At 54.0% G+C, this 21811-nt stretch overlaps 1 protein-coding gene across 13 annotated transcripts in view; it reads right to left on the bottom strand.

Annotated features, from left to right (window-relative positions):
- The window catches only part of LRP8 (LDL receptor related protein 8), an 85479-nt gene that overhangs the window by 42732 nt on the left and 20936 nt on the right, over window positions 1-21811 (bottom strand). For all 13 annotated transcript variants that reach the window (XM_007978699.3, XM_007978705.3, XM_007978710.3 and 10 more), the window contains exon 3: window positions 4251-4373. In XM_007978699.3, the coding sequence (XP_007976890.2) occupies window positions 4251-4373 (123 nt within the window). The remainder of the gene's footprint in view (window positions 1-4250; window positions 4374-21811) is intronic.

Genomic DNA, 21811 nt, shown 5'->3' with positions numbered 1-21811 from the left:
GGGGCTCACTGAGCCTTTGGGCAGGTTCTGCACGATGGCCATCTGATGTCCACTCTCAGGACAACTGAAGCCCAAGGGCTCCCAGCAGCATGATGTAGGAGAAAGAGCCTGGGTTTTAGAGACACACAGACCTGGGCCCAAATTTCATTTACTAATACTAAGGTCCTTAGGCAACTTACTGAACCTCTCTGCACTCTGGCTCCCCTCATCTGAAAATGGGGTTGAATAATCTCCTAGGGTTAGTGGATGGCTTAAATGAGGAAACATATGGAAATCCCTACACTCAGAGCCTAGAACAAACTAGGAGCTCAGAAAACACTTGCCCTTGTTTAATTTCATGAAGTGCAAATGCCAATGGCTGGGGAGGGGCCCGGTGTCACCACTGGGGAATGCACATTATGAGTCCACATGGTCCACCACGATGCAGACCCCATCCCAGGATAGCCACTCCCTCTGTGACAGATGCCCCCTGAGGGGACCATATGCCTTCGGCCTGCTCTCCAAGTACCCTAGGTTCTGAGAGGCAGGAATGAAGAATCCCACTGTCTCCCAGACAACAGGAACCCTCCAAAGCTGGCAAGGGGGCTTTTCATGAAACTCTGTATCCTGTAGTGACTCAAGGCATTTAAAGGCATTTAAATTCCCAGAGAATCCTGCCCCAGAAATTCAAATCCATTGGTACTTTCTCTAATTCATAAATTCACAAATTAACAAAAAGGGAAATGTCTGTTAAATTAAAGAATGAAAGTACTTGGTGGCTGCCCATTGAGGGAGCATATAGTGTCAACCCACGTGAGTTTTACGGGCAGATAACCTCCAAATGGGGACTGCCAGCTCTAAGGGACCAGAGGCTCAGGTGGTGAGAACTGTTAGTGTCACTCAGTACAGCTCCTGCCACAGGAAGCACAGCATGGGGCCACCCAAGGTGCAGGACGAGGAGTTACACCAAGTTCCTTCGGTTGAGGCCAGGCAAAATGCTGCTAGCTGGGTCAGTCTCTAACTTACTGAGTGAGCTCAGAAAATCTCTGGGCCTCCATATTCTGATCTGTAATAGGAAGATAATCCTGGTTAATCAGAGAGGCCCCCCTTCCAGGTGGAAAGGTTCTAAGATGCATGAAAAAGCCTCCATATTCAAATAAATAGCATCCAGAACTATAACTCACCTTGAACCATCCTTCCCTCCCCCACCCTCGCCCCTCCCAACAGACGCTTGAAGGTGGGTCAGAAGCCATCCCCAATCAAGTGAGCTATAATTAGAGCTGAAATGCTATTGCCACTAGGCAAATGTTCTGGGCTTTTCCATTGTGAGTCCTCACTACATTTGAAGGTACAGAACCCAGAACCAGAGGAGAAACCCCAGCCAGCTAGGGTCAGACAATATAATGGGGGAAAACACAAGAACTGGGACCTTCTCTCAAATCCCTTTCCCGCTCAGTGCAAACCCCTTCACTGACACTATTTTAATACTATAAGAATCTAACATCTTAATATCTAACAAACTGTTGTGTTGGGGAGAGAGGGCTTGCAGCCAAAATATAATAATACAAATAACACTGCCATTTACTCCAGCAATGACACTTGCATTCTTTCATTTGATTCTCACAATCCCTCTAAGGCAGGTCCATTACCACATTTTACAGATGAATAAACTGAGGCTCAGGATGACTGGGCAGCTTGCCTGAGATCTGACAGGTTAAAAGACCTGAACCCAACTATATCCGATTCCAAACTCACTACACTTTACTGCCTATAATCTTTCTTTTAGGGGTAGGGAATGGGGCTCCATCCTGGGAGCTGGCACAGCCCCAGGAACCTGGTAGGCCGTGGAGGTTGCTATGGCAACACCAATTAAATGGATAGTAGGTTGGCTGCTAGGTTCTCATTCAGTTGGGAAGGAGTGAGCAAGCCTGCTATCAGGTCCTGCTGCCCCAAATTCTGCCTGACCCTGACTGGCGCTCCCACTCTGGCCAACTTCCTCCAGGCAGTCTTCTGCCTTGCCTCCAGCCGAGCAATGTAATACAGGAAGTGGGCATCCTGGCTCTTGCACCCCAGCTAGCACAAGCGAGGGAGAAAAGGGGTCTCGGAATACTAAGAGTTTAGGAATCTAGGAATGGAGAAGATTCTGGAATTCTGGAATGTTACTGATCAGGACCCAGAGGGAGGTGGGAAGGTATGCAGGGCCTCACGGTGAGTAGCTGGGAGAGCCCACAGGAGAGCTGGGCTTCTGTCTCCTGGGGTGCTGCTTTGGCTACTGCTCCCACAGGTGCCTTGTGATACCTCAGAGAGCTTGAAGAGCCTTTTTTCATAAAAGGGAGACCTGCCATGAATAAGCTGTGTGTCTCTGAAGGAAGTCTATCAACTTCTCTGGGTCTCTAGTTGTCCCTCAACTGTGAAAAGTGGGCCTGGGAGGCAGGAAGAGTGAGGCAGGAGGGCCCCTGCCCAGCCCAGGGGATGGGAAGGCAGCAGGGATGGGCAGGTGCTGGGATGGGCAAGAGGGAGAAAGACAGAGGGACACATGGGTAGGGCAGGGGGGAGAGATGGCGAGAGGGAGGGTGAGGATAGGAGATGAGCAGGGAAGGGAGGCAGCCCAAGAGGGCAGGGGTGGGTGGGACCCTGAAGGGGACAGAAAGGAAGATGAAAAGGGACATCCACACAAAGAGATAGAGACGGGAGTGTGGAGGCGGGGGGAGAAGGGGAGCCCAGCCCTCAAGTAGCAAGGCAGCCCCCTCTAATAACCACAATGAGGCTCCTCTCCCTTCCCTTTCCATCCCCAGTGTCGGAGTATCTGCTGGAGTGCGGTACAGATGGAGAAGCTGGCTGACTGCAGTGAAGGAAAAGCCCCCTGTAGCCACAACCCCTCCCCAAGCACACACTCCAGGCTGCACATGACTCTGCCTCTTGTTAGCTAGCCTTGGGCAAGGGGGAGAACCGACTCCAGCCTCAGTTTCTTTCTCTTTACATGGGGATCCCCCTCCTTCCTTAGGTTGCCAAGAGGATGAAAGTCACAAGTGGGCGTGGTGGGGCTTTGTTCCTTCTGAAGCTCAGGACAAAGCACTGGGCTTCCCTCCTGCCTGGGAGCCTCCAGTACAGCATGGAGTTTGTCCACGTGATGGGTGAGGAAAGGATGGGGCCTGTGGCATGGCTGGGGAGGCCAGGAGCAGCTGTACGAGGAAATGAGGGCTCCTTGTCTCGGGTGGGGGCCGCTCTTGCTCTGTTCTCTCTCTCTCTCCCTTTCTCTTTCTCTTATGTGGAGACTGGTAGCTCTGTTGCTAGGAGACAAGGAAACCCAGTTATCACCAGCCACAGCATTAGATGGAACTCCGGTCTCCATTGTCCCCACCTCTACCTCTGGGGCGACTGTTACCCCTAAAGAGGGGCTCTCGGGTCCCCGCCAGCCCCACCATCCTCCACATGCTTTCGCCTGAGCCTTTTGTCTCGGGCTTACGCTGCTGAAGCTCTGCCTCTGGACTGCGGGGTCCTTCCCCGCCCCCTTCTCATCTCCTTTTTAATTTAACAAATGTCACGGAATGACCTGCCGGGTGTAAGTTTGCTTTGAGGATTAGGGCCTGGAAAATAAATCATGGAGAGACAAAGCCCTGAGTGTAGGGGGCAGGCCTGGGGCTCAGCTCTGGCCTCCACCTCCCCCCGCCTGCCTCTGCCACCACCCAGCTGGTGATGGAGGCAGGAGCTCCAAGGCTCAGCCCACCCAGGATAGAGGAATGGGCCAGGGCCTCAGAGTCTTGGCTGGGTAGCCTTGGGCAAGTCACTCAACCTCTTTGAGCTTCAGTGTTCTCCTTTACAAAACTCAGAAAATGACAGTATCTGCTTCATGAGGCTGCTGTGGGGATAAACAGCATTAATGCACACAGAGAGCTTAGCACATGATAAAGGCTTAAGAAGCGCCAGCTGCCATTGGCACTCCTGGAATTATGGTCGGAGTTCTCAAGAACAGCAGCAGGCAGGCCTGGAGGACATGCTAGGGCTCCTTCTGGGCAGAGGGGCTTGACAAGACTGTTTCTAGCTGCTGCTGCCACAGAAACAGGGTCCAATCTGCAAGAGGGCTGTGAAGAAAGCCCAGAAACAGGACAGTAGAAACCAGCAACTAAACACACCTGTTTACCAGGAGCGCCCTGAGGGCGTGGCACAGTGTTCAACTGGTCACCTCTCCTGAGCCTCACAGCTTCTCAATAAGGAAGATCTGAGGAGGAAACTGAGGCCCACCCCCACCCAGCCTGAGGGGCAGGACTCACTGCAAGTGGCCTCGGACTCATCGGAGCCGTCAGGACACTCCTCCTCGCCATCACACTTCCACCGCTCGTGGATGCAGTGGCCGTTGTCACAGGTGAAGTCACTGTCCGCACAGGTCTTCTTGGCTGCAGGGTAAGGAGGAGAGCGTAGTGAGTCTGGGAGCAGTCAGGAGGGTGGTGGGGCAACCAGGATGTGCTTGGTCTGCAAGCCGGACCACAGGGCTTCCCACAGCCCCACCAGGCCACGGACTGCCTTGCTGACCAAGGGCAGAGGACAGGAGAGACAAGCTTCTTTGTTCCTTAGGCATCTGAACACTGCGTGAAGACAGGTGACATTTTGCTCTGCCCTCCAAGTCCAAGAGCTCAAATCCAGCAAACATGACAAGACTTATCATACTCCTGTCACTCTCCTGCTTCCCTTCAATGTCTAGTTCCACTGCCACTGCCTCCAGGAAGCCTTCCCTGATACCCTACAGCAGCTGCCTTAGCTCCTTCAGCCAGTTCTCAGTCTCTTTACCTGCCTGTCCCACTTTCCCCAACTGGACTGGAAGTCAAAGTCCCTTCTGCAGGCACCAGGCAGTTTGTGACCATGAATCCTACACGTAGATGATTCCTTTGTGGCAAGATGAATGAGGTATTTTGTGTTCAGAGCAGTGGAAGGAGGATCTACTGGGCAAGACACCCAAATCAGTCCCTGCCCCCAGGTGTCTACAGCCTGCGGGGTGATCTCCACACTGCTCTGGGGATTTCAATCCCAGTTCCTCCTCCTCCTCCTATCTGTGTGACCTTGAGGATGTTCCTTAACCTCTGAGTGTACATTTTCTTATCTACAGAATAGCAAGAGGAAGACAAAAGGCAGTGAGGAGGAGCAACAAGAAGTTATAATGTATGAAGAACCTGCAGCAGACTCAGGCACATGGCAGATGCTGGAGAAGTGGCAGCTGCTGTTGTTTTCAGGGTTTGAGTCTCAATTAGAAGCTGAAGGAATGGGGTTCTGTGCCCACACAGGGGATATAGCAGGCTGAGAGCTCACAGCTGGTAACGGAGCTGAGATAAGAATACGGGTACCATCCCCAGTCTGGTTCTTTGCTGCTTTCTGTGTCTTGTCCTAAGAGGAACTAGAGTTTCCAGATCAAGGAGAGGAAAAGAGATGGCTGCCCATGTCACAAGGTGCCCCAGCTTCTTCCCAAGCAGCAGCACAGCACTGGGTGCACCTAGCAGGCCCGGGGGAGAGCAGTTGCCCTGTCAGGCCTTCCATGGTGGAACTGAGGCTGCCTGGGTACCCCCAGTAGCAGGGGGTGTTGGAGACCGGAAGGGGCCTTGAGCACTCCACCCCTGACACCCTGCACCCTCCATAGCAGCCCTAGGCCTCTGAATAATTGGGGGCTCATCTGCATCGAACTCACACATGCCCTGTTCCTGCTGGACCAAGCGTCCAGGACCCACTACAGAACAAGGTGAGGAAGAGAGCACTGGGCAGGGAGTCCGGAGGTCTGGATTCGAGTCACTGCTGTGCTATTTTGCTCTGTACCCTCAAGCACATCATGGCCCTTTTCTGGTCCACAGTTTCTTCATCAGGAAAAGGGAGGGTGATCTGATGAGAGATAAACTTTCAGGTGTGGTAGTTCCAGATCAGGAGGCCCAGAAATGAAGGCGGCAGGGGGCGGCGGTGGGGGTCTCTTTTCAGCCTAAAAGAGGATACCTCAGCACAGCAGTGACTTACCCCAGGCCTTGGGGTGCTTAGACCACCAAAGTCCCCCCCTGGAACGAGCCTGGGATGGATTTAACATTAGGGGCCATAGCATGCGGCCTCTCCCCAGAGGCTGAGAAGTCCCGTGGCCCCAGCCTGCCCCACTCCCTCATCTTCCCCTCCTCATACTTCCCAATCTAGCCCCACCTCAGCTGCAGGTAGGTCCCTACATACCCCATGCTTTTTATACCATCATGCCTTGTCCAAGCTGTCTTTAGTCTGAAAGCCCTTTCCCCCACCTCCCGCCTTGTTTCCATTACACACTGGGCTTAAGTATCGCCTCCATTCTTGATGTGGGAGCCTCCTGAGCTCCCACAATCTGCTGAGTGTCCTTCTAGGGCAGAGGTTGGCAAACTTATTCTGTGAAGGGCCAGATAGTAGCTATTTAGGCTTTGAGGGCCAAATGGTCTCTGTCACACCACTCGACCCTGCTACTATGGGGCAGAAGCAGTCAGAGACATTAGATAAATAAGTGAGCATGGTTATGTTTCAATAAAACTTTATTTACAAAAACTAGGAACAGGCGAGGCCTGTGGCCTGTATTTCGATGATCTCTGTTCTAGATCATCACTGATCACGAGTCCAACATGGTTTGCTTTCTTCCCTGTCCCTGCAGCACAGGGACTGTCAAATTCACAAGAATCCAGCTTGGGGTAGGTCTCAGTGGGGGACATTGAGCCAAATGCGAGCACAGCTGCCCAGCCTCTGCTCCATACTTGCAGCTCTGGGACTTGTCTTCTCCCGAGGAAGCTACTTCCATGGACCACCTTTATTCAAATCTATCCACAGGCCCTCTGGGTGCTTCTGGCGCTGCAGGCCTGCTCCCCATCCTCCGGGTAGCCTGGCAGGGATTTAGTGAGAGAGACTGGGTCTCTGAATCTGTTCCATGTCTGTCCTTTTCAGTGGAATCTTTGCAGTACATCTGCATTCTAAGATGAATTTTCTTCACACTTTGCTTAGAAGAATGCCTCTGTATGTGCAGAACTAGAAGAAACCTGAGGAATCAGAGTCCACCTTCAGATGTGTGGATTGAGGCCCAGAAAGGGAAAGGGGCTGGCTTAGGGAAATACAGCACGGCAGGGATAAGAACAGCTCTCCCGCCTCTCAGCCCAGGGCCCTGGAGCAGCCCGCCCTGTTTCCTGCACTGAGAGGTCATTGTCAGTGATAGATACGAATACCACCTATTGGTAAATCATAGTCGGTAATCATCTTAAAGTAAGTACAAATATGAACCACAGCACCTGGGGAATTTCCTAATGTGAACACCGGTGGTTTTTCCCTCACAAGAAGCTCAGCATCCAAAAAAAAATAAATGTATATCCTAGTTTCTTCTTTTTCTCATTCTAACACTTACTGGGTGCTTCCCCTGTGCCAGTCTCTGCCAGGTGTTTTTACCCAAGAAACCTCATGGCAAGGGGCCTGCTATGTACTCATTTGATGTATGAGGAAATCCAGGCCCAGAGATGTTAAGTTACATGTCCAAGGTCACATATTGGGGGAGCAGGGTCACAATCTGAACCCACAGTCTGATGCCTGCTCATCCCCACCATGGCTCCCCAAACAAACATTCAGCAGTATCAGATGTGGAAAAAAAACCTTACAGTAGGTGAGCAAGCCCTGTGCAAGCTTCAGTTCCACATTCAATGAACCTTACTTCCGTTCTACGTTCTGCACTGAGAACACAGAATCAGCCCAGCCCAGTCTCTGGGAATTAAAAGCAAGTAGGCAAGTCCGGCAAGGATGTCTGGTCAGATGTGCCCAAAACATCAGGGCAGGCTTGGAGAAGGTGATGATGGGGCTCTGTCACTGGGCACAGGACAACCAGATACCCCCCAAAAACCCTGCCCTGCCTGGGATTCTGAAAGCCTGGGGGTGAGCTTGTCCTCCATGTGCCAAGCCCTGCAGGCACTGGGCAAGGAGGCCAGAGCAGCCAAAAACACCACTGCTGTCCCAGAGGGCAGCTTTGAGGTCAGCCCCAGCTGGGAAATGGCAGCTGCAGGGAGAGTGCCCTGTGGTGGTGGTTTTGGGAACAGATTTGTTCACTGGCTGGACCGGCTTGGAGATTTTCCACTCTGGCTCTGGCCTGGCACCTTTTGGCTCTGGCCTGGCACCTTTCACCCAATATCCCAGTGACTCCTCACAGCTATCTTGGTAGTTGTTGTTAATCCCATTGTACAGAAGAGGATATTAAGGCTTAGAGGTGAGGGTGTTAGGTGGCAGAAGTGTGATTTCAACTCTCTGTGGCAGCTGCCAAAGCTTGATCTCTTTCCATTCAGACCCTCAGCCACCTCAGTGTTACCAGGCTAAGAATGAGGACCCGAGAGTCCTCAAATGTACTGAAACACCTCTCAGGTCTCCTGGAATGTGCCCAGAAGTGTGCAGCAGAATAAACCCAGGCCTGGGACGGCTTTTGCTCTGCTAATGGATGGCCAGGAGTGGGGACTAGAGTAAAGCACGCTGGAGGGCCCCATCACTTGGATCTGGAGTCAGAGTGGAGACTGACTCCTGGCATAGCCAACTCGGGGTGAACCTGGGCAAGTGGGGATGTGGCTTTCCCATGCAGCTTTGTCACAAGGACAAAAGGCAAAAAGACTCTTCTGGGAGATCCTAGTGAACACCCCGTGTCGGGCCGTTCAGTGCAATGAGCCCAATAGTCCCTTGTGAAGAGACCATATCAGCCCTGCCACGAGATGAGGGCTGTGCTGCCGTTCTAAGGCTGTCAGAGCAAGCCATGCCAGACCCCTACTCTGCTGGCCTTGGCTCTGGTTCCCAGGGTGATTCCGCAGCTGGGCTCATGGCTCCCTGTTTCCAGGGATTTATGTCCCCCCATGCCAGTCTGCCCCTTGGACAATGCCCACCTCTGTGAGTCCCTCAGCCCAGGAGTGATACATAGTCAACCAGGGTCTGCGACATCATAATCTGGTGCCATGGCAACAGAGGGGTAGTGAGGAGGGGTTGACCCCAGGGTAGAGTGGGGGAGAATGGGAAATCCAGGACAAAGGAAGTGGGAAATGCTATTTATAACAAGAACATGGGCCAAGGAGAGCACCAGACAGTCCTTGGTCTATCAAACTGTGCCCTGCCACTTGTAGGCTGTGTGACCTTATGCAAGTTACATGACTCCTCTGAGCTGCACTTTCTTCGTCTGCACTCAAGGATACCATCCCTGCTTCACGGGACACACAGGGTCATTGTGAGAAGCAAATAAGCTAAGGATAACCCCAAAGCTTTATGAACTGAAAAGCAAAAAGGCGCAAGTTAGAGGTGTGTGAAGTCACAGTCCTGGCCCCAGCTGCTGTGTGTGTAACACTGGGCCCATCCCTCAAACCTTCTGAGCCTGCCTCCTCCTCATTAAGGAATGGAGGTGTGGTGCTGACTAAGTCTTAAGGCCCTCTCCACACTGAGTGTCTGTGATCCTGTGAAATTATTAGAATCACTCAGCACCTCCTGGCTTCCCCCGCCTCCAGAGACATCCTTCCCATGCTGCTCCCCACCCACACACATCCTGGAGCCCCAGTGCAGAGAGGAGGCTTCGAAATAAAGATCAGTCAGGGCTGCCCAGGGGCACTGCTCCGTGTGGCTTCCTCTTGGCAATCCGAATGTCCTGCCGTGTTGGACTCCAGAGTCTTGAGGCCCCCTACGTGGGTCTCCCATGTTACATGACTGGAAGCCAAGGCGTAGTGAGAAGTGACTGCTCAAGGTCACAGCACATGTCTGTGGGAGGGCTGCCCTTGAACCCAGGTAATGACTCCCAATCCCACTTTGTGGCCAGCAAGCCAGGCGAGGGCCACCTGACCTGGCCCAGGGGTCGGGGAAGGCTTCTTGGAGCAGAGGCACTCTGTTCAAAGAAGAGGAGTCAGCCAAACTGTGGGAGTGAAGAGAGCAGTGAAGAGCATTCCAGGAAGAAGGATAATGGGGCTTGGGAGCATAGAGGAATGGGCAGAGTGACCATTAGGGGCTGGGACGAGGTGAGTGGCAAGGGACCTGGAGATCCACCAGGCCAGGGAACAACTTGCCCTGGTGAAGTTGTTCACCAAGTTGTGCACCAAGCTGCCCTGCAGAGGCCTGGCACAGGGGCCTGGCTTTCCTTGAGCTCACCCAGGGACCCATCCAGCCTCTTGCTAAACACAGGACTGCTCTCCAGCAGCCAAAAAACCCCAAAGCTCCAGGCTGCCAGAGCTTCCTTTGGGTTTTATGAGGCTGTGCAAGACAGAAAATCGGCCCCTAGCAGAGGAGAGGGGTATGGGGCAGGACAGAGCCCAGGGGTGGCCATGCACCAGGATATTTGGGATAGACACTATTTTCCCCCTTGAAGATGCATGACGCCCACCGGTTTATAAAGGCCCTGAGAAGGACTGCAGTGAGGATATCTGATTGTTTCCTCCAGTCTTCCAAGCTTGTTTAACCAAGGAACTCCTTTTTCAGATGCCACATCTGTTTATTTCCCAAGAAACAAGTGGTCCAATGAACCACACCTAGGAAAACACTGCTAGGGCGTAAGCCTCTCATCCTACAAATGATTAGATGAGGTGCAAAGAAGGGAGGGACTGGCCCATGTTCACACAGCAGCCTGGTACTTGTACTTAGCCGTCTGCCTCTGGGCCAGCCCCACTAGGCCATAAAAAATAGAACAAGGTGTTCACAGAGCATAGAGCCCAGAGTGAAGCTGCAGGGACCCCCCTGGAGACCCCAATCCTCAGAGCAGGGACATGTCTAGAGAAGGGCCCAGGAAAGGACAGAGAGAATTTATACCCGGCCACCTAGAGCAGGGAGATGAGAGAGCCGTCAGCCTTACAGGCTCTGACTGATCTCTGGTTTCTGTGGTCAGGTCTTGGGCTCTAGAGAATGTTCTCTGAAGGCAGAGCAGCGATCCCTAAGAAAGATGGATTCCAGCTCAACATCGTTGCTCAGCAACCTGGGCAGGTTCTTTCCCCTCCTAGGGCAGTTGAGAGGCAGAGAGCAAAGGTAAAGCCCCCACACTGGAAAGCTGGGTGCACAGAAGGGACTCGGCTATTCCCACTTCCTCTCTCAGGTGTGGGCCAGTGCAGGGTGGCTGGCTTTGGCCCTGCAGCCCAGCCCTAAGGCAGCTGGGCCACTTGTACCGGGGTCGGGGAGATGAAAGGGCTGCTCCCACCAACAGTTACCCTTCCACAGAGCTCACCAGGCCCTGGCGTTGCCAGGACGACCGCTTCCAGCAGAATGAAGATCCAGGGTGGGGGCAGGGGGTGTGCCAGCCCACCCCTGGCCTACTAACCTGGCAGGCAGATTTAAATGACAGTCCAGGAAGCTACTATTAAACTGTCACCCCAGTCAACAGGACGACAGACCCGGAGTGTTCTCTGGCTGCAGCAATGACACAACAGTAATGAGAGGGGGAGGAGACCGTGGCCCAGAGCAACCTGTACCCCACCCGGGGACCCTGGCCTGCTGGCTGTCCCACTGCCAGAGCCACCCTCTCCCGCTGTGGCGGGTCCTGGCATGGAGCTGGGGCTCAGCACAGGGCCTGGCAAACTATTTTTAAGCAGAGGAACCCTTTTCCCAAGTGAACGCCCAACATAAAACAGATTAAAATGGAGCTGCATGGTTGGAAGTGGGGGTGGGGGTGGCACCCACAGCCCATCGCCAGCAGATCTGGGGTCCAGCAGCACTGGGTTCAAATCCTAACCCCTCCCTGGACATGTGATGTTCCCAAAGCCCTCAGTTTAAAGATCCCGTGGGTCCATTATAACATTGCAAATAGCTTCCACCTGGCTCTGCTGCTGATGCGCTAGGGACCTAACACTCTGATTTGCACCCTAAGCCCCTGTGACAAGAGTCCGAGATGTAGATAAGCTGCGGATGGCAGCCTCTGATGCCTTCCTTGCAAGGAACTGTTTATCTGAGTCCAGAAGTCCACATGCGGACAGTCTCTGACTACTCAAGGCCCGTGGTTCCCAGGAGGCAAACAGTTCCCACAGTCTCCTGACAGTAGGGTACAGGCAGCCAGCACCCATATGTGGTGGGTGGGACACGGTGAGTGGCTTTGTGCTGCCCAGCGGGCTCTGGGGCTCGAGCCACCATCATCCATCAGCAGGTGACATCTAAATTCACCCTTTCCTCCACTCTCCCATCCACCTGGGGAGACTGAGAAGCTGCAGGTGCTGAGGAGGAAGGAGACACATGAAGGGCTCGAGCCAAAGGATTCGCCCCATTCGGAATAAAGAGGCTGTGGCGGAAGGAGCACTTTTTGGTGAGGGCGGCTTTGCTTTTAAATCGGGAAGTTTCCCTCAAAATTTGCTGGGTTCTCTCCTCCAACCCATTCCACTAAGGAGTTACACAATTCTAACCAAGCCAGATCCTAAGACCGTAAATCTATTTATTTCCCAAGAAACAAGTGGTCCACCTTTGCCCCAAAACACCAAGGCATGAAAATGAGGGTCGGGAGGCCTGAGGAAAGATGAAATGGGAGGCAGTGGCAGGACCCCGCGGTGGAAGGAGTGTCACCCCTTCCCATTCTGGGCCTCAGTCTCCTCATGTGAACACATCTCTAAGGGCCCCCTCCAGATGACCTTCTGAATTTGTGACCCCATGACACGGAGGGGTTGTGGTTCTTGGTGCTGTTGCAAGCTCCTCCAAAGGGCTCACCTGGGGCTTCCTACAGCCAAGCACCTCCTCCAGGCCCCAGTACATCCCAGCTGCTCTCAGATACTGCCAGACCCTGGCCCCACTGTCACCAAGGGAGGCCCAAGCCCTTGCTGGGGTATGTAGGCATCCCTGTCACCACAGGGAAGAAGAGCGTCTCCGAGGGACAGACCGACAAAGGCGCCTTCCTGTCCCAGTGATTTGTGCATGCAGGAGGTATTGAACGAGTTGCAGCTGAGGGGCCGGGAGGAGGTGGGTATGGGGGAGAGGTGGGTGGGATGGGATCAGCAGGGGTCCCTGGCTGGCGCCTGCAAGGTGCTGCTGAGAGCAGGCAGCACGCTGAGAAGATGACCACGTTCCTGCCCTCTCCCAGGCTCCAGCCAGCCCCACCCCAGATTTTGGCACTGGGATTGTGGGTCCCAGAGAAACAGCTAGAAGAAAACTCATGGCATTCTTAAAGTAGAAGCTACCAGAGGCCAGAAGGCAAGGCCACGAAACCCTTTAGGCACTCTAGCCAGAGTCATTGCCAGGTTCCCAACCTCACATTCCCCTTCCACTCCTACCCCAGTGGAAATGTGGTCTCCTCCGACCAGGCGACCTCCCTGGCTAACCCCAGCTAGGCCCCCTGGGGCTGATGGATCCATGGCTCTGCCTCCCTTGGCGGGCTGACCTTGGAGCTTGCCAAGGACCCCTGCATTCCAGGCTCTGTTCTTGCCACCAGCCTCCTGAGGGAAGGAGGGGCAGCTCTTCTGCTTCTTCTTTTGCAGTCGAAGAGAAGGTTCTAGATCTCATTCCAGCTCTGCTCTGCCACCAACATGCTGTGTGACATGGGGCAGGCCTCTCTGGGCTCTCAGCCCCCACTAACTGCAAGTGGGAAGTTCAGGGCTCCCAGAGCAGAACTCTGCAGCCAGGGCCAAGGAGGCCACGCTGGAGGGACTCAAGAACCCACGAGGCACAGACACTCCTCTGATGGAGCGAATGATTGAGTGATGACCCCTGCCTGTATGTAGGGGGTGGTGGTGGGCCCCTCACTGCTACCCACAGGCAGACAGAGCACTCGGGCCTCTGATGTCAGCAGTGGGTTGCTGCAGCACCCTCCCCTCTGCCCACTAGGTAGAGACTGCACTCACTAGCAAGCAGCCTTGGCTAAGTGAAAAACGCAAATGCTTTCACCAATTAGGCTGGTAGGAGAAGCATTTCCTAAGATGAGCCCCACTGGCCCATCCTGGTGATAAACGGGCAGCACCTGTTATTGGGAAATCCATCTCCTGGTGCGGGACTGCTGCCTCTCTGGAGTGCTCCTCTGTGCTGGGCTCTGGGCTCCTCACCAGGAAGTGTGGGGCAGGCTGTGCCCAGGAGGCTGGTGTGAGCTCTCTGCCACCCCCAGCCTCATGCTGGTCATCCAGGGAGCCTCTGCCCACCTGTGCCCACCTGTGTGTCCAGCAGAAGGTCTGCAGGTTAAAGTATCACTCTGTGACATCGCTGAGGCCTGTGCAGGGAGTCTGCTAGCTTTTCTGGAGAGAGGTTAAGAATCTCTCACTGAGAATGGCGTTAGCAATGGGCCGTCTGCCACCCCTGGCCTAGAGGGCCTGGCTCTGCTCTGTGGCCTTGATGTAAATCTCTGGCCTTCTCTGTGCCTTGCTCTCTTCTGTCATGGCATGGTGAGTTGGATGAGATAAGCTCTAAGTTCCTCTCCTTTTCAGACAGGTTTTACCCACCACCAGGCCTAGAGTGAGGCTGACAGAGGGAGGGAACTGTGGCTTGGTCCCCAGCCCCTCACAGTCCACTCCTGTGGCTCCAGGGGCTACAAATCCAGAGCCAGTAGTCACTGTCCTCCCAAAGGCCTCTCCATAATCAAAGAGCCATCTTTCCTTGCCTACTGGCTTCCCATCTCCCCTTGAATATGACCGACTGCCTTAGCAGGACACTCAGGAATAGTTCAAGCTGCCCTGCTACTGCTCTGGCCCATCCCTGGCCATCACCGGCCTCCAGTAACCACTCAATGGTTATGGACAAGCCATCAGCCTTCATACCAGGTGCTTTTGCTCATATAGCCCCACCAGGCCGGAAGCCCTTCTTCTACCTCCATGGGCAAAACTCTCCCACCCTTGAAGGCCAGCTCAAGCATCAGCTGTTTATGGTGTCTGATGATGCCCCCATCTAAATCTCCCCACCTCTGACAGAGCAGAAATGAGTGGATCCCAGCCCGGGGCCAGCCAGGGCCCACAACACCAAAGTAGGACGTTAGCAAGCTCGAGTCTCCACGGGGTGCTTATTTTGCTGCTGTATTTTTGGCAAGCCAGACCCAGGCAGTGCCTACAGGAAGCCCCTTCCAGGCTGTGCCCACCCTGGCTGTCAGTGCTGAGATGAAGATCTGTGGCCCCACTGGCCAGGGGTGACCTCAGGAGCCGTCCACCAGACCAGACTGGACTCAGAAGTCATCCCAGCAGCTCAGTAAGCTGCTCTATGACATGGCTCGGCCACTGTCATAGAACGGGGCTCAGGGAGATGCAAACCCTTCCCAGTCTCACCTAGTGACAGCTGGGCCCTCGGCTGTGAGAAAGGCCTTCGCAGGGCTTCTCTGGGGAGTTCTGCAAAGCCCTGTCTGGGTTCCAGAACCTCTCAGTGATCTGGGCCTCGGGAGCCCTGGGCACCCCTCCAGGCTGCCCTTGACCTCTGGGGTGACATTGGACACGCCCCTTACCCTCCTGTGCCTCAGCCTCCTCACCTAGACACTAGAGGAGTCAGGTTTTCATGTGTACCATTCAAAGGCCTGCCTGGGTTACCTCACAAGGTGAGAGTGAACGGGACAGAAGGCGGGTGCTCGAGGTGTGGGGTGGGGCTGAGTGGTGTGGGCCAGTGTGGTCCGTACCCGCTCACAGAGGGGAGACAGGTGTGCTGCTGGCTGATGCAGACGCAGAGCACGTGGCTCAGAGCAAGGGCTCAATGGAGAGAGTGGAAGGGCCCTGAAGCCAGGGGCTACTGAAGACCTTCGGCTCAGAGGTGGGGATCATGGGGGCGCTGGGGAACAAGGAAATTGTCTGATTGGGATATACTCCTTGAGCCCAAGAGAAATCTAGCAGACTGGTCCTGGGTCCTTAGCAGGTGTGGAGTTGAGTGACAGGTTTGAGACTCCATCCCCAGTCCCTTGGCCTGGCTCCTCAGGGCCAGCTGTGTGGTGGGAGGCCACCACCCACTTTGAGAGATTAGGAAGTAAAGACCTTAAAAGGCATGAATTGGCCAGGCATGGTGGCGCATCCCTATAATGCCAGCACTTTGGGAGGCCAAGGCAGGCAGATGACTTGAGCCCAGGAATTCGATACCAGCCTGGGCAACATGGCAAAACCCCATCTCTACAAAAACAAAAATACAAAAAACATTAGCTGGGCATGGTGGTACACACCTGTAGCCCCAGCTACTTGAGAGGCTGGGGTGGTCGGGTGGCTTGAGCCCGGGAGGTTGAGGCTGCAGTGAGCCATGATCATGCTATTGCATTCCAGCCTGGGCAACAGAGGGAAACCCTGTCTTAAAGAAAAAAAAAAAAAGGCATTGATTGTCCCAAGGTCATATAGCTTGAGGCAGGACCAGAACCCAGGTTGTTTCATCCCTAATGCTGTGCAAGCAAAGGAAAAAGTGAGAGGTGGACCTTCCTTCAGAGAGTCTATGGCCAAACCGAGCAATGGAGAACCCCAGGTGTAACAGCCACAACCCAGAACAAAAGGAGATTTATCTTGGTTAGACTCCAGGGTGTTGACGTCACTCATCTCCCCTCTCTGGACCCCAGTGCCTCAGCTGTAAAACAAGGATGCTGACTTTGGTGGTCTCCAAGCCCGCATCTCCCTTGCCTGTGAGTAAGGTCTGCTGGAGGGAGAGGAGGCAGGCCTGGGGAGGGCTCACTGCCTGGAAGACAGACATTTTAAGTTGGTCCTCAAAGAAAGGGGTGATTTTGGCTGGCAGTAGTAGGGGCTAAGGAAGCCTGCTCCGAGGAACTATGTTTTTCCAGAAGGAAAAGGTGGATTCTGAAAGCAGATGGAGAAGGCTGCTTCTGGCTTCTCAGTGCATTTGGAGGGAAATGGGGTCCATTCTGAAGCTCTTTAGAGATTCAGGATTGGTTCCAACAGGGAGGTGTGAGCGTGTGGTCCATAACCCCTACCCAACAAGCAGATTCCTGGCCTCGGGCTCATGTTAGGCTGGAACCTAACATGATGTGAGCTTGGAGACCACCAAGGTCGGCATCCTTGTTTTACGGCTGGGGCACTGAGGCCCAGAGAGGGGAGATGAGTGACGTCACCACCCTGGAGTCTAACCAAGACCCATCTCCTTTTGTTCTGGGTTGTGGCTGTTACACCTGGGGTTCTTGTTTCTCGGTTTGGCTATAGACTCTATGATGAATGTCCACCTCTCACTTTTTCCTTTGCTTGCACTGCATTAGGAATGAGATGACCTGGGTTCTGGTCCTGCCTCAAGCCATATGACCTTGGGCCAATCAATGCCTTTTTTTTTTTTTTTTTTTTTTTTTTTTTTTTTTTTTTTTTTTAAGACAGTGTTTCCCTCTGTTGGCCAGGCTGGAGTACACTGGTATATCAGCTCACTGCAGCCTCAACCTGGCAGGTTCAAGCCATCCTCCCACCCCAGCTTCCCACGTAGCTGGGACTACAGGTGTGCACCATCACGCCCAGCTAATTTTTTTTAAATTTTTTTATTTTTGTTGTTGTAAAGACAGAGTTTTGTCATGCTGCTCAGGCACCCTAGGGCTGTACTACAGCAGGTGATCCAGAGTCAGGGCCTGGCAACAACCTGTGTGATTATACGTGAGTGACTTAACCTCTCAGAGCCTCAGCTTCCTCATCAATAAAATGGGGCTAACCACCTCAGGGGGTGGGAATTAAGAGAGGTTGTAATGTTGAAATTCATGGTAAATTGCACATCCTCACAAAAGCAGGCAGAGCTCTTGTCAATCATGCAGCTTATTTCTTACCACCACCACTCGCCCACTGCTCCAGCTTTCCTGCAGGGACTTTGGGGAGAGCTGGGTTGCCTCCCTGTTGGAATGGGAGAGGGCCGGGGGCAGACAGGCAAGGGGCATGGCTCAGCTGGAAAAGCATTTGGGTCCAGTGAGGTGCTGGGGAGCGGCCAGTCCTCATAGGGCCTGTGGGAGGCTCCAGTGGAGCCAAGGGGGCTGCAGGCAGAATACACCTGGAATCCGGGCCCCGAGGCCATGTGGCCCAGCCCTTGGATTTCATACACGAGAAAAGGGGCCACAGCAGCCTCGAGCTCCCATGGCAACTTCAGCAAAGCAATTCCACTCCTCCCAAGACCCAGTCAGGAACAGAACTGCCACTGAAGAGACTTAAGGAATCATAAGATAGTCTTTGAATCACAGAACAGAATCTCCTCGTCTCAGAGAGGATCTGAGAATCGTAAAACACAGTTTATAAGTACTTAGGCTTATTCCGCTAAACATCAGGACCAATGAGTCACGGAATCTTTCCAGTTTTAAATCACACATCTTAGACTCACAAACAGAACAAAACTCCAGAAGCTTCTAATCTAATCCAGGCGCCAGGAGTGGCAAAGGCCTGTCCCTTTCCCCCAACCCCTACCAGTGCAGGAATCCTCTGTTCCCACCACTGACATATGGCCATTTGCCCTCTTGAATGCTCTCAGCGACAGGGGACTCAGTCAGCCGTGCTGGCTGGAGGCTGAACACGTTCCTTCCTCTTGAACGGGGAGGGAAATAAGCTCTCAACAGGAGATCCCCACTTTGTACAAATGGATTTTTCACCCCTCCTTGTTCTTTGGCTCTGGTCAGAAAGATTCCCAGGGAAGTGGAAAGGAGCCAAGAGCTGCCACGAAATGACTTTACCCAGCAGACAGGCTGGTGATAGGTTTCGGTGGGAAAAAGAAAGGAAAGGGGCGATGAATTCTAACTTGCTGAGCGATAAAGGAAATTAAGGCATAATACCGAGGAGGCAGCAGTTCTATTAACCTGGGTGGAATACCAATTACTCCAGCCTTCTCAACATTGCTCCAAGTGAAGAGAAAACCCCCAAAGAGAGTGTGATTGTGGCCCAGGGCTCATCTGGATTAGACTGTTTGTTTGCCCTGGCACCCTAATGATGGGAATGAGAGAAAATTCCCCGTTTCCTGGGAGACAACCATGCCAAAGTGGGGGAGGACAGGCAGGCCCACGCGCAGCCACTGGACTGCTTGGCAAATGCGCACGGCAGAGGGGGTCCCCAGGCCCACTGCAGAAAGGCTCAGTGAGGGGCCACCAGCAGCCTCCCCTCACCCCGCCCTGTCCAGGGCACTTTCTCTGTCCCATGTTCTGGGAAGGCCAAGCTTTCTGCTGACTCCTGTGCTACCTGGAAAGTCTCAGGTCTCTGCTGCTGGAAGCCAAAATAATCAAGCAGCAGGCCTCCTGTGTGTCAGGGACCTGCTAGATGCTGGCATGCCCTGCAGTTAGGTAAGACCTGCGGAGGTGGCCATGCCTCCGGGCGTTGGTTCTGGCAGGGCCGGGGCTAGGGGCTCTGGTCAGGACCACCCACCCATTTGAGGCCAGCCACGGGGCGAGCAGTATGGGGATAGTTCATGGCCACAAGCCCCAGCTCAGTGCCTCCAGCCAGAGCGGGGCAGAAGGGGGCAGACACAGCTGTGGGAGGCAAGAAGAGGAAAGGAGTGGGGTCATGTGCCCAGCAAACCCTCACTGCCCACTGGCATCCTGGCCCGTATCTCAGCCACAATGGCCACTTCTCAGAGCCCCTTACAGAGGGGTGTCCATCAGCCTAGGGGTTCTGAGCTGGCATGGCTCCCCCAATAAGACAGGTCCCACTACAGCTTGAAGAGGAAGCCACTTTTAAACAGCCCTCCCAGTGAGCACTGCTGGCTGCCTGAAGATGATTCCACTCACCTTGGTCTTTCCTGCAAGTGAACCCTCCTCCCAGAACTAAGGTTTGGAAGATCCCAATCTGCTGCCTGACATGGCCATTCTCCCACCAAAACAGGTGAAGGAACGCAGGACTCAAATCACGCCTTTGTCCCTTACTAGCTAAGCGACCCCAGGCAGGCTACCAGACCGCTCTGAGCCCATGTTTCCTCATTTAAAAATGTGGTGGTAGATCCTGATTCGGAGGGCAGTTGGTTGCTAGATCACATCTATCAGTGCCCGACATAAGGGATGGCACACAGAAAATATTCAGTGACCGAAGTTCCTCCTCCCTTTTTCTCAGCCCTGTGGCAGCCCCACCACCAGGCTTTGTACACATTGAGTCCTGAAGAAGTTTTTGCTGCAATGTTTTTAAAAGGGCATCTGGAGGCCTAGCCTCTGTCATCCTGGGCCACCTGGTTCTTCTGTGACTTGTTTTCTCCATGTATAAAGTAGAAGGGCTGTTCCTTGGAGAAAAAGGTCAAGGTGGGTGGAATTATCACCGGGCAGCCAGCTGGGCTCAGTGCAGGCTACTTCAGAAGCCTCGTCCCTGGCTAACACCACAGTGGTTATAACGCCAAGCAGGGCAGCCAAGACTGGCCCACCTGGACACACAGGCAATGAGTGGAGGTCACAGGAGGTCCGGCCGCCACCTTCCCTGCCCCTCCGCCCCGACCCCCACACTAGTCTCTCCTAAGCCCCACAGGGAGCCAGGGGCCTCTAGAATGGCCTCTCCTCCACCCACGTGTATGGGCCCTGGCACAGGAGAGGAGCTGGGGAGGAAGCTGGAAGGTACCCAGCCACCCATTCCAGGTGAGCCTGCCCAAGCATGAGCTCTTATGAGGCCCAGACTGCTGGGGAACCAGGGTGTCTGAGGCGCACGCGTTCCTCACTCTCTGGGAGTTGGGAGTGGAGGACCCTCCTCCCCTTCTCTATTCTATTGGGAAGCTTTCCATGACCCCATGTGGGATCAGAGACCTCTTCTGACCCACAGCTTCATCATCCTGCGTTGGTGTCACTCAACCATCTTTCTCTACCAGACTAGCAGCTCGGTGGAGGCAGGCACTGAGGGAGCACGTGCTGAAGGCACCGCACGCAGGCAATCTGGAAGCCTGGGGCTTTTCCATCTATACAGAACGTACAACCCCAGACACAAACCCTGTTTACCCTCCAGCATTCTGTATACATAGGAAAAGCAGTAATCATTGAAGTCTTGCTTCAGCTCCTCCATTCATGCAGGAAGTGGGGCTCTGGTCTGTTCCAGTGCTCTCCAGTTGGGTGGCACTCCCACATCCTTTTCTCCAGGCATGCGAACTAGCTCTTGTGTCCTCTTTCTCTCGCCAAAGACAGTGTGGTACCAAGGAGAACAGAGCCAGGGGCCAGGAGGCCTAGGTTTTGGTCCCAGCTCTACCCTCAAGCTGCTGTGTGGCTTTGAGTAAGCCACTCTCCCTCTCTGGGCCTCAGCGTCAACACCAGTTGGATGAGGGGTTGGGTCCCACTGCTCTCTGGGTCCGTTCCTGCTCTACTTCACTGCCATGAGCCACGTGTCTGCGGCTGGAACTGGAGGAGAGTGCTCGCACCAGGCAGATGGTTCTGGGGACAGGTTCGGAGTCTGCAAGGCTGGGAGGGCACCTGCCTCTGTCCTGGGTCCCAACTCCTGGCCTGCTCCTCAGGAAACCCTGGGACACATGAACTTGGGCCTCAGCTTTGGCCCTGATCATAGTGTGATGCCATCTCTGGGCCAGGCCTCATCTGTCTACATCACCTCACCTCATCTCGTGGTTTATGAAGTCCTTTGTCTATATCTCCTCATTTAGTTCTTACAATCACCCCTGAAGTTCAGACAGGGACAGGATGGGCCCAGGTCACACCGCAGTCAGAGGACTATCAGGCCCAGCATTCTCCAGCAGCCCTGATATCTCCTCCATGAAACAGGAAGATTCCTGTTTCATCCTGTTTCAAGATTCCTGCACAGGATGTGCAGTGGGAATCCTGACCTTGCCCCCTGAGCAATACTGAGTAGTGGGGGTGGTACTCTCTCAGGAACCTCTTCGAGCCACCATGAAAATCCAACAGCATAAAGATGCCAAAGCACAGGTGCCAGCCAGGGCCGCAGCCCGCTGGAACAGAAAGAGCACCATGCAGGGAGTCCCAGAGCCCAGGCTCCAGTTTTGGGTTTTCCCATCTGTCAAATGAGGGCAAGGATGCCTGCCCTGCTTCACCCACTCAAGGCCAGCTGTGCACTTGCCACACTTACCCCGTCCCACC

Source organism: Chlorocebus sabaeus, chromosome 20 (assembly GCF_047675955.1).
Source record: "Chlorocebus sabaeus isolate Y175 chromosome 20, mChlSab1.0.hap1, whole genome shotgun sequence".
NCBI lineage: Eukaryota > Metazoa > Chordata > Mammalia > Primates > Cercopithecidae > Chlorocebus > Chlorocebus sabaeus.
This window is presented reverse-complemented; position numbering and strand designations above follow the sequence as displayed.